This window comes from Salminus brasiliensis, chromosome 9 (genome assembly GCF_030463535.1).
Source record: "Salminus brasiliensis chromosome 9, fSalBra1.hap2, whole genome shotgun sequence".
Classification (NCBI taxonomy): Eukaryota; Metazoa; Chordata; class Actinopteri; order Characiformes; family Bryconidae; genus Salminus; species Salminus brasiliensis.
Window position 1 is genome coordinate 6,945,126 of NC_132886.1, and position 19,940 is coordinate 6,965,065.

General features: G+C 39.5%; 1 protein-coding gene across 1 annotated transcript; it reads left to right on the forward strand.

Annotated features, from left to right (window-relative positions):
* The first annotated feature begins 5,612 nt into the window (after positions 1-5,612).
* On the forward strand, positions 5,613-19,853 carry gpaa1 (glycosylphosphatidylinositol anchor attachment 1). The gene is made up of 13 exons (XM_072687256.1): positions 5,613-5,700; positions 8,440-8,522; positions 8,738-8,917; positions 9,691-9,802; positions 10,642-10,789; positions 11,327-11,428; positions 12,104-12,300; positions 12,627-12,823; positions 13,403-13,556; positions 14,423-14,494; positions 15,445-15,641; positions 15,806-15,976; positions 17,691-19,853. Exons 2-13 carry the CDS (start codon positions 8,449-8,451, stop codon positions 17,932-17,934), a joined length of 1,848 nt encoding a protein of 615 aa, XP_072543357.1. The 5' UTR covers positions 5,613-5,700; positions 8,440-8,448; the 3' UTR covers positions 17,935-19,853.
* Positions 19,854-19,940: the final 87 nt, after the last annotated feature.

Consider the following 19,940-nt stretch of genomic DNA (forward strand, 5'->3'; position numbering starts at 1 on the left):
CCTATGAGAAAAAAAAAAGTTAAAAATGTTTATTTTTGTTATTTACAATTGGTAGTCTATAATTATAAATACCACCCATTCCTGCTGCTACTACTACTATTACTGATACTAGCCAATTACTGCTACTAGTTCTACTGCTACTGCTACGACTGCTTCTAATATTACTAATAATGATAGTAGCCGTAGTAGTAATAGTTGCCATAGTAGCATGATAGTAGTAGAATGATAGTAGCAGTAGTAGTAGATGTAGTAGTAGTCATAATAATAGCAGTAGCAGTGGTAGTAGAAGTAATAGAACTACTAACGATCGTGGTAGGCACAATAACAATAGTTACAAAAGCAGTAGAAGTTGTAATAGCAGTAGTAGTGAAGGCATGAACAGTAGAAGTAGAAGAAGTAGTAGTAGTACTAGAAGTAGTAGAGGTAGTAGTAGTAAAATTATTCATACTAGTGTAGCAGTGGTACATTTTCACTACAGTAAACAGGCACGTGCTGTGCATTGTGCCCTCCCTTTCCATCTCAGTCGCAAATTGTAAATCTGTTATGGTGCTAGTAAGAGTTTTGTTTTCTTTTTTATTGTCGATAATTAATGTTTTTTCCTTCTCGGCCACCGTGGTTTTAGATTATGATCCCCACATTCCATCCCTACAGAATTTCACTTTGTTTTCTTGAAATATGATCATGATATGCGTTATTTTTTTTTTTTTTTGGAAAAAGCTTGGAGCTTGGAGCTCAACCCAAAGTACTGACTGATATAAGTTACATTGATAAAATGTACAGTACATTCAAATAAGATCTATCTTCATGGTAGATTAGCAAATTAAATCATTCTTAAGACAAACGATGATAGAGGTGTCCCTAACATGTCAAAGTCTGTTTGTCGCATACATATTCATACATGGTACACATAGCAGTAAAATTCTCTGATAACTGTCAACTCAAACATGAAAGAATATATATAAAATACAAAGATAAAAAGATACAGCTAGTGTAACTATAAATATTAAATAGCAATATATAAAAAATCACAAATGGCAATACAAACAATGTTTTATTTATTTATTATTTAGTCTGTGTCTGTGATGACTTTGGAAGATCACTGTAAACCGAACTAATCTCATATTTATATATCCTCATGCATCCAGGCTTTATTTACCTCATCTGCTGTGCTAAATACCCATCCTAGCATATTCAGTGTAATCCTGTTGGTTTAAATATAATTATGTACATATTGCAAGGTACTTTTGCAAACAGCATATCACATGCAGTGACTGCAGAGAAACACAAACATGAATAGACTGAAGTGTAACTGAGGCGTAAAGCTGTAAACACCTGATATACACAGAAGTACGGCAATGTGATATCTCTGCTAATCACTTTACGGGAATTTAGAGTGAGAATATACTTCCTTAAGATAACTGCCTTTCTCCTTTTGATTTAGTACAAAGCCTCCGAAAGGACATAAGGGGAAAAAATCATGCATAATAACCTATTTTTTCCCCCAATTTTGTTGAGATAATTATTTCTAGATAATGAATTATTTCTGGGTTATAAATTACAGTGCCTATAAAAGGTATCCACACCCTTGGATGTTTTCTACTATTATTTCTTTTATAAATGGAATCATAGTCAATATATTTTTAACAAGAATCTACTCTATAATGTCAAAGCGAAAATTAATTTTTTACAAAATAAGGTGAATTCAAAAAAATCTATAATGTAGAAAAAAAATTGATTGCAAAAATATTCATCCAGTCATTTCATCAAGTCAATACCCTTCAAATACTTAGTTAATGCACCTTTGGCCACAATAACAGCACAGAGTGTAGATAGGTCCCAAACCGGATTTCTGGGCCATTAGACTTCTGAGCCACTCAAATCCCACAAAAGTTCTTTAAATAACCACATATACCAGGTTTTTCATCAGACAAATAAAACACTTTGGGCCATCAAGGTTAACCTTGGTGGCTTGTTTTACAGAAGATAAACATTACTGGAACTTTATTTATTAACTTATCACTTATGAAATGAGTAATCCGGTGCAAATAGGGCCTAAATAAGGTTCCCCTCATAACTTTGCAAAGTTTAATATAAACCAAACACCCTGTGTAACATCCAGTCTGAATTTGAATTTAACCCATTGATCTGTGTTTATGTTTTCAGGTGAAAAGCTGGGTCTGGTCTGATGGGACCAGGTTTGGGTACAGCAAATGGAATTTATATAAGCCCAATTTCCCCACTGCGGGACTAATAAAGGATTATCTTATCTTATCTTATCTTAACAATAACGATGGAGAGTGCTGTGTTCACATCAACTGGGAATGTAAGTTTCATTAACACTTTACATCATCATCATCATCATTATTATTATTAATAATTTTATTGTTATTATTATTATTATTATTATTATTGTACTAATTGTTTAAATCCTGGAAAATCTTCAGATGAATGAGGTTTAAGTTTTTTTATCTACAGCCCAGAAAGACTGGAATGATATTCCATGTGAAAAAGTGTATCCCTTCGTCTGCATCAAGAGGCTGTGAGGCACTGAAAACCAAGAAACCTGCTTACTTTTTTTATCATTTATTGTGTCTTAATCCTCTTTTTATTATGCTGATATTTCTTCAAATCTTCAAATGAGTTTTCGCAAATATTTGACAATACAGATTTTCCTTAAGAAGATCTGGTATGATCTGCATTTCCTTTTGTCTGCATCAAGAGACTGGTACTGCGAATAGTAGAGTGGTCTCCTTATTGACTTGTGTTTAGTAGAGTCTAAACTTAGAGGATCTTTGAACTTTTTGTCTATTTAAACTAGCTGAGGTTTTTCTTGGGTAAATAGCAAAGCACTTTTGTAAGTCGCTCTGGATAAAAGCGTCTGCTAAATGCCTTAAATGTAAATGTAAATATAAATGAGACCGTAAAACTCTCAAAAAACACTTACTCTTTAGTCTCAGTACACATTGTGTAAAATATGAATAAAAAACTGTATTGCAATAAAACATATACTATTTTTATTTTTATGCACTGCTAGAATATTAATAAAGAACGGATATTATATAAAATCATACATTGTACTGCTCTTGTTCTGGAAAGCATCAGGACATTTGTTAGCAAAGGGGAGGGAAGGATTATGAACACAAGGGTGACATGTGGAAAGGATGTGGAAAATGCGTCCAGACAGGATTTCTAAATTATGTAAAATGTCCAGCCCTGATTTTACGTCTGCATTTGCTTCCGTCATCATCACACATTCTGTGTGCGGATTTATACAGCTTTAAACACCACTGTTTAAGCCCCACCTTCTCACTGCCAGTTTTTGTCTACATAGACCTGCATCTACATCAACCACGGCTCAAACTCCTGAAACTCTGCCTTCTGACCGCCACTATTGGTCACCATGTACCTGCATCTACATCAACCATTGGTCTAACTGCTTAAGTCCCACCTGTTCACCTTCACTATTTGTCTATGTGTACCTAATTCTACATGCAGCCATTGGCCAAACTGGCAAACTGACATAGCTATTTGTTTTTGTTTTTTTTTTTCACTATTTTTTTTTGGGTACCTGAACATTCTGAGAGCAATTTTAGTTTTTAATCCTGCAGGGATGATATTTGGTTGCTTTTTGGTTCTCCAGGAAAGTTTCCTTCATGGACCCTTTAAATGTTCCCTTTTGGTTGTGTGTTATGTTTTTGGGAATGATTCCTTTACATTCTCATAAACTTGAAATGATGGAAACCTTTAAGGGAACCTTGCAGTAACATTCTGGTAAGCAAGTGAACTCTTATTTGAACCTTTAACTTACTTTATTACATCCACATTATATCCACTCAAATCAACATCTACATGTATCTACATGTATATCACAGCATCAATATATGTGTATACTGTATGTATATGCAGTATTCATCATTCCGCTTTTTTCATCTGAATAGGTGTTAAACTGCAGGCAACCCCGACCTGCGGATTGGGAACCGCCCGTTAATGAACTACTATTTAATTGGGATCTGGTTAGCTAACGAACATTAGTCTGTCCACACTGTTGTAGGATGGAGCAGCGCTGCTGAGGAAAGCTGTGAGTTAACTCTGAAAAGCTGCTTTTTGCATGTCTGTAAGCTTTTACTGAGGACTGGTCTGATGCTTCTGCTTTGGTACAGCCTGGTGTTTGTAAGTAGAGTAATGAGAGTACATGGTTTGTGTAAGCCTTTTTAATGAGGGTGACCCTGCATGTGAATTTTGCATCTGTGCGGAGGGTAGTGTGCCATATGCACAAATCAGTGCATTTACAATTAGAAAAATGTTAATAGTGGGGCAGGATGTGCCTTTTTAATATTTTCTTTATTATATTTGTTTGTGCAACAAAACTTAATAGCTGTTCTAAATTGTAAACCCATGCAAGGAAAGTTTTAGTTTGAGATCTCTGCAACATCAGTGTAAATAATGTAAACAATGGTGTGTGTGTGTGTGTGTGTGTGTGTGTGTGTGTGTGTGTGTGTATGTATGTATGTATGTATGTATGTATATATATATATATATATATATATATATATATATATATATATATATATATATATATATATATATAGTACAGGCCAAAGGTTTGGACACACCTTCTCATTCAATGCGTTTTCTGTATTTTCTTGACTATTTACATTGTAGATTCTCACTGAAGGCATCAAAACTATGAATGAACACATGTGGAGTTATGTACTTAACAAAAAAGGTGAAATAACTGAAAACATGTTTTATATTCTAGTGTCTTCAAAATAGCCGCCCTTTGCTCTGATTACTGCTTTGCACACTCTTGGCATTCTCTCAATGAGCTTCAAGAGGTGATCACCTGAAATGGTTTTCAGGTGTGCCTTATCAGGGTTAATTAGTGGAATATCTTGCTTTATCAATGGGGTTGGGAACATCAGTTGTGTTGTGCAGAATTCAGGTGACTACACAGCCGACAGCCCTATTGGACAACTGTTAAAATTCATATTATGGCAAGAACCAATCAGCTAACTAAAGAAATGTTAGATTTTAGTAATCATTTATTATATTATTTTATTTTATTGTAAATGTTATTGGGTACATGTCTCTGCTAAATGATGAATTATTTGTATGCACCAGAAAATATCCTTTTTTAACAAACTAAAAATTATTTAATTTTTTTTATATATAAAATTATATATATATACACTTGTACTTATTTATTAGTTTGTTAAAAAAGGAAGCTACTTTCCGGATGTATGAAATGATAGAAAAAAGTCATATGTAAAGTGTTTTATGAAAAAAACATTTTTTATTTAAAATTGAAAATATTTTTATATATATATATATATATATATATATATATATATATATATATATATATATATATATATATATATATATATAATTCGTATTAAGGTCAAATAACCACTCCAGTTTGACAGAATTTTAATTTTATGGCAGTTCTTTGATGGTTCGGGCTTTAAAGGGTTGATAACACAAATAAAGCCGTATCCGCTGAGGCTGTAGAATCGCAGATCTCTAAACCATTTCTTCCGCGAGCCTCTGAAAGCTCCGCTTTCGGGTTGTGTTTGTAGATCGAGTCACCGGAAGAGCTGCTCCGCGGTTTGCTTCCTATGACAGCGGGCGAAAATGAAGGCGCCCTGTCTGGCGTTCTCTCCGTTTTCATCGTAGTTCAACGCGGATTTCTGCACTAAGGTGAGAAACTTGCTGATTAATAATTTGGCCGTTTTTAAATCGACCTTGGAGGGATAATAGTCGCTGTTAATGGCGCAGAGCCGCCGCTGGCGGAGACCTCGAGGCAGCTGGTGCAGCGACTGCAGGGTGAATCCGGGCTGGTGTCTGCCTTTGCTTGCTGTGTCTTCATTTCTTACTCATTTAGTCTCTCGGTTTTGGCAAAAATGTCGGTGTTGTGTGGAAGTTCTTGCATTGATTATGCAACGTTGGTCAAATTGGGAAATGAGGCCAAATGTGTCTTTTTGGGAATTTATCGTTCCACCTTAAATAGGGCAGTAGGTACAGTCTATTGTGCGCAGGCGCCCATGTGTAGCCCATGCATTGTTTAAGGTGGAATGGGGGAGATCTAATAAATCGTGGCAATGCCGTCTCATACACTTATTTATATTTATATTTATTTATATATATATATATATATATATATATATATATATATATATATATATATATATATAAATATAATGTGTGTGTGTGTGTGTGTGTATATATATATATATATATATATATATATATATATATATATATATATATATATAATGTATACATATACATATGTATATATGTGTATATATATTATACACACACACACACACACACACACACACATTATATTTATATATATATATATAAATATAATGTGTGTGTGTGTGTGTGTGTGTGTGTGTATATATATATATATATATATATATATATATATATATATATATATATATATATATATATATATATAGATATAATCTCTATGAGGCTTAAAACAATCCTTGGAATAAATTGTTCCCAAATTTTAAGGGTAAAAAGTTTATTAAAGCTCAAATTATTTCCTTTCCTTCATTATTTCCTACCTTCGGGGGCTCAAGGTCTTTCCTCTCTACCACAAAAGAACACAGAATTAAATAAACTAAGCATAAGATATAATAAGAGATTTCCAGTAGTTAAATATACAGAAATGAAGGCTGGGTGATGGTAGAAATGGTAATAAAAAAAAAAAACCCACAGTATTTATCACCATAAATGTAATCACCTAAATACATCAGTAGCAGCAGATTCTTATAAACTACTATTCAGATCCTCTCCTGTACTGAATACAGTGCTTTATACTCAATAACTGCAGCTCTTCATCTAATTAACCCAGTCTAATCACACTGTTGGTATCTATTCAGTGTCTATTAAGCACTAACCGTCTCCTCCATATCCTTAGAAAAGCATATTTTTCATCACGATAACCAAATTGATCACAATGCAATAAAACATCATCCTATTGCCCAGCTCTAATATACACAATTGTGATTTTAGTCAGTTGCTCCCCGTCTAATATTTTTTCAGTTTTGCCTAATTTGGCAACCATTCCTTGTCATTAAAGTGTCCATACTATATCCTCCATTTCATAAAAGCTACATTTCCCTTGGATTTTGAGTTTGAAAGCATATGTAAAGATCGTTAAAACTTCCAAAGTCCATAATTTCCATATATCCGCTCTTAATTTACACCTTAACACCGTGTGTCTACACAATCGCACACCATGGGCAGGTTTTTCAGGCTGGGATTAAGCCGACCCTGGACTATATTTTCCTTTTAATGGGGAGTCTCGAATCAGAATGGTGTAGACAGGACCAGGCTGGGTGTATTAGCCTTGTACTAAGCCTCTGGAGGTCAATGAAGGCGAGGCCAGTGAAGACTATGTGGCTCTTGCTGATACTCACCTCCTACAGAAAAGGCAGCAGGGAGAAACTGGCTGGTCTACAGAGGTAGGCCTGCACTGTACTGCTCCTGCTCACATGCATTGCTTGTCTTCACACAAGACACACTGTCTTTGCTTCTATATTTGGTACAGAAACCTACACAAACATCATTAGAGGCATTAAGGGGGGGTAATAGGCAAGATAGTAGCTGGGCTTTCTTATAGGAAATGGTCTTAGAAGGGAAGTAGTTGGGTTGTGGGTTTGATACCCATGCCCAGTATGCTGCCACTGTTGGGTTCTTTAGCAAGGCCCTTAACCCTCTCTGCTCCAGAGGCTGACTCTGTGCAGGTAAGAATGAATAGACACTGTATTCTAACTCACTCTTTGCAGTTAAACATCATGGCATTGTTTAAGGTGGAATGGGAAAATTCTGGCCTTGCCGTCTCATTTACTCCCCAGAAACAGGGCTGGGTTTCTCACAAGCATCTTGGTGCAAATATGACGTTTAATTGGTCAAGAGAGTTTCACTGTAAACCCTTTCTGACGCTCCTGATGATCTTAACACTAAATTATCGAGACATAAAATAATCCTGCCAATAAATTCCTTATTTTAGAAAAGACGTTTTGTAGAATTGAGGGAATAGTTGATTTAATCTTAAATTATTTTCCAAGTTTTATTCTCAATATTCCCTCAATTCTACAAAACGTCTCTTCTAAAATAAGGAATTTATTGGCGGGATTATTTTATGTCTCGATAATTTAGTGTTAAGATCATCAGGAGCGTCAGAAAGTGTCTTACCACAGGATAACACAGAACTAGATGTATTAAATATATTAAGTATGTACATGTCCAGTATGCTGCCACTGTTGGGCTGTTCAGCAAGGCCAATAACCCTCTCTGCTCCAGAGGCTGACTATCTCTGGCTTTCTGAGCTAGACAGTGAAAAGAGAGAAGAATTTAGCTGTCCTGTACAGGTAGGAATAAATAAACACTGTATTCTAACTCTCCCACTTTTTGCAGTTAACCACCATGGGTCTGTTATCTGACCCTAATCGTCGGAAGGCCCTGACCAGTCTCCTCACACGCCTCAACACACCTATATGGTATGTGGCCTCTGATCATTCCTAATTATTGATGTTTGAAATGTGCTGTTTTTCATAGATTAACATCTGCAGAGTTGTGTGTATCTTGATTCAGGTGGAATAAATTAATTATGGTTAATTTATGACAGTCTTCTCAGATGTGATTTAGTAAATCTCTCTCTCTGTGTGTCTCTTCAATGCTCTGCTGCTCTGTTTTGGAACCGTTCACACCTAAGTGTGGTGTGCTACATGGCGGGCATTGCCTGGTTCATGGGCCTGGCTTTTGAACCCTTTACCCTGCGAACGTACATGTCCGAGAATGCCATGGGCTCTACTATGGTGGAGGAACGGTTCCCCGCAGGAGAGCGAGCCCTGGCCACCGGAAGGGAATTCGCAGCCCACAAAAGGAAGGTTGGGTAGGTAGAGCTCTTTGGATGCATAGTTTGGTGCTCGTGGTCCGGAACAAATCCGAAAATGGTCCCTTTTATGTTGGGTTCCCCTAAACTCTTACCTTACAGTCTTGACTTGTTATATATAGTTGCTCGCTGTCTTCAAACGCAGACTGAAGACCCTCCTCTTCCGAGAATACTTGGGCGAATAGCAGAGTGGTCTCCTTATTGACTTGTGTTTAGTAGAGTCTAAACTTAGAGGTATCTCTGAATTGTTAGCCTATTCAAACTAGCTGAAGTTTTTCTTGGGTAAATAGCAAAGCACTTTTGTAAGTCGCTCTGGATAAGAGCGTCTGCTAAATGCCTTAAATGTAAATGTAAATATATACATACGCCCAGCCCCCTTAAAGAAAGCCTCAAAGTACTCAATGCAGCATGATATGGCACCGCTACACTCTTAAAAACAAAGGTGCTTCATAGTAGAACCACTTTTGGTTCTATAAGGAAACCATGTTTATGTGCAGAACCATTCATGTTGGTCTTTAGAGCTCTAAAAGGTCACTTGCACTTATTTCTATTGCAAAAAAAAGGTTCTTTATGGCCAAATGTGGTTCTTCTATGCCATGACTCAAATAACCGTTTCACACGCCTTCATTTTTTTTTTATAAGAAGTGGTGTCTGGAAACTTTTGGACCTTTTCCGCATTAGATCAGTTTTCTTCATAATGTATCAACAGCAATCTCTACATGGGAGCTTCTTTCGTGGTCAGCTCTCACCCCTCTCTCTCTCTCGCTCTCTAGGGGAATGCCAGTAGACTGGTTGGTGAAGACTATGCAGGACAGAGGGCTGGAGGTCTTCACCCAAAGCTTCTCCCGCACTTTGCCCTTTCCTGACGAGAACAAGGAGCGATATGTGAGCGTGTTCATTGACTGTCTCTCATACACACACACACACACACACACACACACACACACACACACACACACACACACCAGTCTTGTACCAAATACAAACCTCTGGAGGTCAATGAAGGCGAGGCCAGTGAAGACTATGTGGCTCTTGCTGATACTCACCTCCTACAGAAAAGGCAGCAGGGAGAAACTGGCCGGACTGCAGAGTCTGCATCCTGCCCTGCTCCTGCTGCCACACATGCACTTTGCTTGTATTCCCACACCCACACACTCCTCCCTTCAGCACCAGCAACACTGCTACAAGTACAGGTGCTTTTCAAAGGGTTCTTTGAGCAACACCATTAGAACAACGCTTGGTTCATTGAAGAACCATGTTTGTAAGAGTGTGAGGAAGCTTTTGAAAGGTCTAAAGAACCTACAAATACATCTCCTTCACACTACAATCATGGTTCTTCACGAATATGGCATCATTCAAAGAACCACTTTTATGAAGAGCGAAGTGCTGTAGTAGGGAGGTGTTAGGCTACGTCTAGACTAATAGGGATTGGTAAGACTTTCAGACTTGTCTGATGTGGTTTAGAGCACATAATGACATTATTCAGTCATATAGAAGCAAGATTATAATTGCAATGTCTCTTATTTTTAACTATAATTAAAGATTAACAGTCTGCAAGACTTTAAAGAAGACCCTATTTCCAGTGATTATTTAATATTGCAATATTTCGTGTTCTTTATCCTGAAGACTGGCAGCAGATTGGCCATCATATGATGATTAATTAGGTTACATGAAAACTCTAATAATCCTTCCTTTTACACTTCTCTCAACCCTCTCTCCCACAGATGGTTCGAGGCACGAACGTGTATGGGATCTTGCGTGCTCCTCGAGCTCCACGAACAGAAGCTTTGGTGCTTAGTGCCCCCTGCAGTCCTGGCAACAGCAACAATCAGGCAGTGGGCCTTCTGCTGGGTCTGGCCCAGTACTTTAGAAGTAAGACGCTCACGAAAAGCTCAGTGTATAAACGTACAGCACACAGTTAATGACCTACACTCTAATAGCATTTCTTTTTTTAGGTACACTATATGTCCAAATACTTGTGGACAACCCTTCTAATAAATTCATTCAGCTGCTAAGTTTTACCTATTCCTGACACAGATATGCAATTACACGCACACAAACACATGGCTTGTCTAATACCTGTTGACTATAGAATAGGAGTCTCTGGAGCAGATGAACAGTAACCTATAGGCACCATGCCTAATTCCAGACGTGGGCTAGAGGAGTGTAAAGAGGTCCTGACTTCACTGATGCTCTTGTTGATTAATGGAATCAAATCCTCGCAGCAGTGCTCCAATGCTCTGGACAATAGAGACAGTTATTCCAACTTATATATATGTATACACACACCCCTTGGTTATGAATGAGCAGGTGTCCAAATACTTTTTAGCTATGAGTTTCATAATACATATATTTCATAGCAGTGTTGCTCCCTCCTTCTAAGACCTTAATCCACTCTTCTCATCCCAGGTCAGATTTACTGGGCGAAGGACATCATATTCCTGGTGAATGAGCATGATCTTATTGGCATGCAAGCCTGGTTAGAGGGTTACCATCACACCAACATCTCTGGTGAGTACCTTCAATGCATATTTAAACCAGACAGAAATGATGGATCATGTACATCCAGGCCTTCAGGCAAAGTTGTTGTGTTTTACAGAATCTTTTTACTGTTGGGTACCCCTGTCTTGTGCCCAGACCAGTGGTTCCCAACTCTGGTCCTGGAGGACTGCCTGCCCTGCACTTATTAGTGCCTTCAGTGCACTTACCAGTGCCTCCCACTACACCTGATTCCCCTGGTCCCAAGACCAACCTGAGTAGAAGAGCAGGAAATCACTAAAATGTGCAGGACTGGGGGTCTTCCAGAACCAGGGTTGGGAATCCCTTGCTCAGCCCAACTTATTGTTTTGACTTTGGCAGCTGTGTTGTTGTTGCCTCTCAGTATAGGTCTTTATTTGGTTGACCTTATTTAAGTCCTTTAAATTTTCATTTAGGAAAAATAAAATAAAATATAAAAATAAATATATAATATAAAAACAAGGTTTCCCCAAAATTATTTATAATAATTAATTTATAGTTAATTTTCTAATGTAAAATACTAAACTGTGATCAGTTTATTATTCTTAATTGTTTATGAATGATTTAGTCATATATTTATTTATTAATTAAAAGAGATAAATAGTTACTTTTTTTTTTTTTTTTTTTTTTTTTTTAAACCCCCTTCCCTTTTTTTACATTGCGGTTCAGGCATGGACTACGCACCCCTGCAGGGCCGCGCCGGCTCCATCCAGGCTGCTCTGTCGCTGGAGCTCAGCAGTGATGTCATCACCAGTCTTGACCTGGTTCTGGAAGGCCTCAACGGGCAGCTCCCCAACCTGGACCTGGCCAACCTCTTCCATGCCTTTTGCCAGAAGATAGGAGTCCTGTGCACCATTCAGGGGAAGGTAGGTGAGATATAAGGTTATAGTTATGCTTGAGGTGGATTGTGGGGGATGTCTCTCTTTTATGCATGCAGTACGTGGAAACGATAGAGGTGCGAGAAGAGTAAGTGAACCCACAACTGGCCACAACAAGTAGGTTAATTGGCAGTACTACACTGGGAGGGGGGCGGGGGGGCGGAGAAATCGATTCTGATGGAAACTTAGGATCTTGACTCTGACTCGCAGGGCAGCAGAATTTATGCCAGCTGGTTAAATCTCATAGTATTTAAGTTGCTGTTTAAGCCATTGTGCAGGTCCCTGACTGTCGGGATGCTTTTGTCCTCTCTCAGCTCCAGAGGAGTGACTGGGACACTGCAGAGGGCTACACCCACGCTGCCCAGACCATGATGTTGATGGTGCTAAAGCAGGCCAGTGGGCGTCCCTGGGGTGACCATGGCCTCTTCCTCCGCTACCACATTGAGGCTGCATCAATCCGCGGCGTCAACAGCTTCAGGCAATACAAGACAGATGCCACCACGATCGGCAGGTTTGTGATGTTTTCATTGTCCTCCTTAATGTACGCTGAAATGATCACTTCCTGTCGAGTTTGTCGAACTCTGTTAAGAACATGGGCCAAATGTTTTAGCACATAGGTGCTTTTGAGAGCCCTGTAGCTCCGAAGAAGGACAGGCTTTGAAATGCACTATGTGGACACTGCTCACTGCTCATACTGGAAGTATTGGGACACTGCTCATTCATTGTTTCTTCTGAAATTGGAGTATTGCTGTAAGGATTTGATTGCATTAGTGAGATTAGGATCAGCTCATCCTGAAAGTGCATTTTGGGCTTTTATACCCCTCTAGCGCATGCCTGGCATTAGGCCTGATGCCAATAGGTTAAGGTTCATCTGATCCAGAGAGTCCTTTTCCTATTGGCAGTACTTCTCTACAGGGACTAGACAAGCTGTGTGTGTGCATTTGCTCATCTGTGTCAGCAATGGGTGCGTCTTAAAGGACCTGAATACATTCATTATTCAGGGGTGTCCACAAATGTTTGGACATGTAGTTTACGTAAATGTTTTTTATGACCGCAATGATGAATACATTTCTCACTCTTGTTCTCTCAGGTTGTTGGAGGGAATGTTCCGGAAGTTGAATAATCTCCTGGAGCGACTCCATCAGTCTTACTTCTTCTATTTGATGCCTTCGCTCTCTCGCTTCGTCTCCATTGGCTACTACATGCCTGCGTTTGGTCTGCTGGCCACCATACTGCTGCTGCGAGTATCCTTACACTGTGTAAACCACTGAGGGACTCAATGCAGTTGGCCTATAGACTATAATAAGTGTGTGTGTGTGTGTGTGTGTGTGTGTGTGTGTGTGTGTGTGTGTGTGTGTGTGTGTGTGTGAGAGAGATCACCTCATCAATTCTGAAATAGTTAAAAGCAAATGGTTAGAAAGTCTGTCAGCTCAGCAGGGCTCAGAGTGGCTCAGCAGTCTAAAGCGTTTATACTATGGCCCGTGGGTCGCAAGTTTGAATCCTGAGCCGTGACGATCAGCAGCCATAGGCCGAGAAAGCACAATTCGCTGTGCTCTCTCCGGGTGGGTAGGTGGCGCTGTTCTCCCTTCATCACACTTAAACCGATGTTGACCAGCCCGGGCGTCTGTTAGCTGGTGCTCTAGGTGTGTCAGCTGCCCAGCAATGTCACAGGTGGTGGCTGACTCCACATGTATCGGAGGAGGTGTGTGTTCAGTCCTTACCCTCCTAGTGTAGGAAGCATTGCTAGTGCTTGAGGGAGCTACGAACAGGTGGGTTAATTGGCAGCACCAAATTGTCAATTTCTACCTTTAGGGTCTAGGTAGAGAGTGGGTGCAGAGGAGGTTCTGGGTGTAGCGTGATGCATGTAGCTTAAAAAAACAACAACAACAACAATAATAATAATAATACTGTAGTTCACTCATTACCAGTGACTGGAGGCATAGACAGGAGAAATGCTGTCTCAGTTTACCAGCTGTAGCTATTGTAACTGTAAAGTGAGCCATCAAAATTGAAAGCATTGGAAAAACCACAGGCATTTGTGGCTGAAAGTATCTAAAAACTGTTGAAATTGCCGTAAACATGTCCTGTCAATTCCTTAACTGCAGTGCAGGCGTTAGATTTATGGGTCCAGCTGGGAACACCAATTCAGGTAACCGAGGATGGAGCTGGCGAGGTGGAACCGGTCAGTATCAACAACCAGGGCTTTTATAACAACCACTTAGTTTCCATTGTTTTAATCGTGTTTATTAAATATAGCTAAGTTTGATATGAAATGTGTCTAAGATTAGTGTTTGATGACCTTATATAAAGATCGAGATTTGATTTGATTGAGAAAATGTTCAATTAATTAATTAATTATGATTAATGAACATCTTAAGCTGCTCAGTGCTTGACCTCTCTATGTTGCTTCCATGTCACAGACAGGACAGAGTGGAATCACATGACTACACATGCAGTAGTGTGTTTTTAAGGGGACAGTACATCAATTAACATGTGACAGATTACATTGAGTAAAGGTTCTGAATGTCTGTCTTCATTAATTTGATTAATTGCCCAGCCCTGTCTGTGACTCGCAACTGTGTAAAATTTCCCATTTGAGTTTTACTTAAATTCTAAGCAATCCAAACACCGTTTAAAGCAGCATTATGTAAGAATTGATATTTATTGCTCCAGGGCTCCCCCTACAGTTGTGGAGTGTTGCTCACTTTTACACCACTGCAGTAAACACGTAATGTTTTGAGCGCCTCCTCATTGACCGCTGTACACATGCCTTTCTGAACAAGCCAAGAGACACAGAAGCAGCATCTAAAGGTAGAGAAGCATGTGGACTGAGGCAGTAGAGTAATACAACAGGCATTTACACTAATATGATTGGGGATCTGCAGCATCACACAGCGGTTCTGGAGAGAGGTCTCTACAGTGCAGTAGCACCGTTCCGGCCCAGGGTGGGAATGACGGAGACGCCTTTCTCCCTGTTACAGTTAATGGAGCGTCAGCGTGATTCTGAATCTGCTGTTGTAACATACAGTTACTGCATAATGTTGCTTTAATGGTCCAAAGATATTTGGTATGGTCAGAGAAATTGTCTCTTGTGCAACATCACTTCAATCTTTCTTTCCATCTCTCCTCCAGCCGTCCAGTCCAGGGGTTCTGTCCGTGTTGACCCCGGTGGTGATCAGTCACCTGACTGGCGTGGCTCTGTACACACTGCCCGTCCTGTCTCAGGAGACTGCAGTAGAGCACTTCCCTGTGTCCGAGACTGAGGCTGTAGTTCTCACTGCTATAGCCATCTACACTGCAGGCCTGGCATTGCCTCACAACACACATAGGTACTGCGCACACACATGAATATACACCGCACAGTCGAGTATAGGCATGCCTAAGGCATGTTGAATGGCAGTGGTCCAGCCATTGAGGACTGCATTTTCTAGTAGTAGTAGTGACAGACAGACTGACTTTATCCTTCCCTCTTTCCTTTGTGCACCAATCTCAGGTTTATCTCTGGGGAGGGGACGGAGCAGGGCTGGAGGGTCCTGAAGCTGGTGGCTCTGCTGTACTTGGCTGTGCTCTTGGGATGCACCGCTCTCATCAACTTTTCCCTGGGCTTCATCTTAGCCATCACGCTGGTGCCTGCAGCTGCCTGCGTCACGCCACATTTGCCCAAGTAAATAAACACACAGACACACACACACACACACACACACACACATATATATATGGAGACTACAGTAAATACATATTTAATGGTAATTCAGTGTTTATGCTTGTAGAAGTGCCTTTCTTTATTCAACTATGATTTATCCTCACGCTCCGTTCACATGACCATCACTGCTCAGTCTGTGTGTTTTCACTGCAGTTCTGAATTCAGACTGAGGGAATCTTTACTGTAAGAAGTCACAGCAGCAGTATAACTGTACTCCACACTGTGATGGTTGAACTTTTGAGCGATTAATCCACCTGAACGGGTCATGGATCCGTAATCGTTACACCACTAATTATAGTTAATTTAAATTACACTTAAAGGAAAACGCTTCACTGATTTGTTCATTGTAATAACTGTGCCCCATAGCTCTTTACTCATTATAACGAACCTAAATGTATTTTTGTTAAAGGGCCACATGTTGGACTCCTTTTTTGTTTTTGTTTTTTTTTTTGTCCCCTTATTCACACCTACATTACCAAATTTCTCTCTTCAACCCTTAAAACAGGCTGTTTTGTTACTAAGCCTTTAAGACAAAAGAATGATGCTCTGTATTGTGCCTCATTCAGCAAGCAGTCCAGGTTGCGACACTCCTTATAACGTCAGTATAAGTGGGTGGGTCTAAACTGCTGTTGGATGAGTAGGGTGGTAGATATGCGTTTTCTGTTGCGACATCACAAAAACAGCGTTATGGTTCAACTTTAGCGATTTAGGATTTATAGACTTTAGGATTATACGTGATCGTTACACCACAAATTATAACTGGTTAATTTGAATTATAGTTAAAGGAAAACGCTTCACTGATCTGTTCATTGTAATTACTTCGCCCCATAGCGTCCATAGCTCTTTCAGAGTTCCATCATATGTTTGAAGGGGAATTCCACCAATTTTTCCAGAATTTCATCATAATTCACTCAGAGTAAACGGAGTGCTTTGGTGTGAAATGGTTTGCTGTAGAGAGACTTGCAGACTCTTTCTTTACAGATTTCATAACTGGTGGTAACACACCAGGGGTTATAATGTCTGCAGCACAAATGGGTTGTGTCTTTTGTGTTTGTGATCATATGTAATGCTGATAATAGTAATAAATAAGAGCTACCTTTTTCCCCCCTCTCTCCCCTCTTTGATACTATTCTCACCTGTCTTTGTGATGTAGAGACATTTTCAGACATTTTTTTCCCATTCAACACTGTGAACCATTCAAACTCCTAAGTTTCTCTAGAATGGAGCATTTCACAGCATTCATCTCTTGTTCAGAGCGAATTACTAGGTTCTTCATATTACAGAGGAGGGCCAATGTAGTGTTGGGAGTCTTGCCCACGGACTCTTATTGGTGTAGCGCAGCACAGTCACCTAGACCAGGAATGGTGTGGTAGCTCAGTGGCAGGTAGTGACATTATCTGTTGCACCACCCCAAGCACTCTCTGACATTGTTTATATGTTGGTGACTTGATTTATGCATTTTGACATTTTGAAAAATTTGGTGGAATTTCCCTTTGATAAGTCATCAGAAGTTTATCATTCTGGATCATTTAAGCTAATGAGTGTGTAACAGCTAGGATAATTTATTTATTTATTACTTATAAATATTTATTTTTGTGGCCTTTCAGTCACAAGGCCCTGGAATCGTCATCCCTGATGTAGATCATATCTCCCCCTGTGTTTCTCTGTTCCTTAGGGCTTTGAGTGCCTTGGCAATGGTGCTGCTTAGTCCTGGCTGCACCATCCTCTACTGCGTCTTCCTCTTTCAGGAGCTACAGGAAGCGCCTGTCTCGCTACCGGAGGGCTGGATGCTCTTCCTGTCAGTCATTTCTCAAGGCATCCTGGATCATTCCCTCTACGGCTCTCTGGTTTACCCGTTGTTGGCTCTGCTCGTTTACCCCTGCTGGCTGCTGCTCTGGAACATCCTGTTCTGGAAGTAAGGTGTTCAGTCCTGTGAACAAACTCCTCCTGGATCAGCTCGGCTCTGGACCAGCCGTCTTGCCCTTTCACCGGTGCCACAATGTGTCCGGTTGGGGAAAGATACGCACAGAAAGTTTGGGAGACGGAGATGGGGAGGGACTTACTGTAGAGGGTGAATCCAAAGAGGGTGTGGTCAGGACTGTGAGAGGAGCTCTGTTAACCACTGAAGGTAATTGAGCATGGATAACGTGGCTCAAAGGGGACTATAAAGGTGGACATTTAGTCACACCCTCAGGTCATTTTTTTTTTTTTTTTTTTTTTTTTTTTTTTTTTTTTTTTTTTTTTTTTTTTTTTCCCTTCTTTTTTTTTATTCCTTGTAGAAAAGGAATACTTTTTATTTGTGCAAGCTTGGTACTTTGAAAAAGGTGAAGAATGTCCTCTTTTTGACACCAGGAAGTCACTTATATGAATTTTGTGTCATGAATATATGAATATTTGCATGTACCACATGCCTCAGAACAGGTGCAGATGCTGCAGGACTACACAGAGAGAAAATGAAAGAGTATTAGGTCTTCTTTAAATATGCAGTACTGTGCAGACGTTTTGGTCTGGAAAATAAACTGCTAATCTGGACAGTAGGTGTTTATCTGCTCAGTAAAACACTGATATTAGAATACAGAAGGTGGTGGTGGTTCTCCATCGCTGTGTTCATCATTAGAACATCTCCAGAGTCCTCCTCTCTCATGGAGTCTAGTATTATTTAGAGTTCTCCTCAGATCAACACCTGGTTTGGTGGTAAATCAGGGCTTAATGATGGTAAATCAGGTGAGCTGCTGCTGCTGCTGCTGCTGCTGATGGAGATGAACACATCCTCCACGCTGTGCTGGCTGGACTGGGGGGCGTCCAGGAGAAACCTGGAGGAACCGAGCTCTGTTCTTCAGACTAGCTCACCGACAAGATCTCACTACTTTCTTCAGAAGCTTCAGAGAAGCTCTTGCTCCTTTTTACTGGATTTATGTTCATCTGCTTTATCTGTTCTGATGAGATCTGGAGCTTCTACAGTTTAAAAACTCAAAGTGCTGAGAGAAATTATTTGTTATTTATGTAATCGGGTGCCTAAAACGTCTGCACAGTACTGTATACCCACAAGATGGCTTACTGATGGCTGGTAGCTTATATATAATATATATCTTAAGAAATGTGAATGTTTTGAGGAGGAACTTATTTAGGCTTCTGAAAGCAGCTTTTTCAGATCTGGATTTTATGTTCTTTATTGGAGAACATTTTAAAAACATTATAATGAACCTAAATGTATTTTTGTTGAAGAGCCCCATCTTACTCCTTTTTTTTTTGTCCCCTTATTCTTACATTACCAAATTTCTTTCTTCAACCCTTAAAACAGGCTGTATTGTTACTGAGCCTTTAAGACACTAGATGTATGTAAATGATGCTCTGGATTGTGCCTCATTCAGAAAGCAGTCCAGGTTGCAACACTGGGTGGGTCTACACTGCTGTTGGATGAGTAGGGTGGTAAATATGCGTCTACTGTTGTGAAATCACAAAAACAGTCAATTGTTAATGGGCTATTTCTTCAGCATAGTTTCTATACACAGACTGAGGAGTGATTTGTGTGTTTACAGGTTTTATATACAATCTCTGACTTGTACTAAAACAAATGAATATCCAGTTTTCCATACTCTGGGCCTTTTAAGTAAACTGTTCCAGAAAGCAAGTTAGTGAGCTCATCCTCCTCTGAAGCTACATATTTCAACTGTCCCTCATAAACTAACAAAAGAAGAACATGAACCTACTGTGTGTAATCAGTTTACTGCTTCTGTTCTTATTAACAATCTGCCAGTTCCCCTTTATACACGTAAATACACTGGAAAATAATAAAGATTCCTCTGACTCAACTTGCTGTTCTTGTATTTAACATGAACTATAAGTGTGTGTGTGATGTGTTTTCCAGAATAACCCCTTTTAATAGAAAAGGAAAAAGTTGGGCTTTGTTTTGAATGTCACAGAA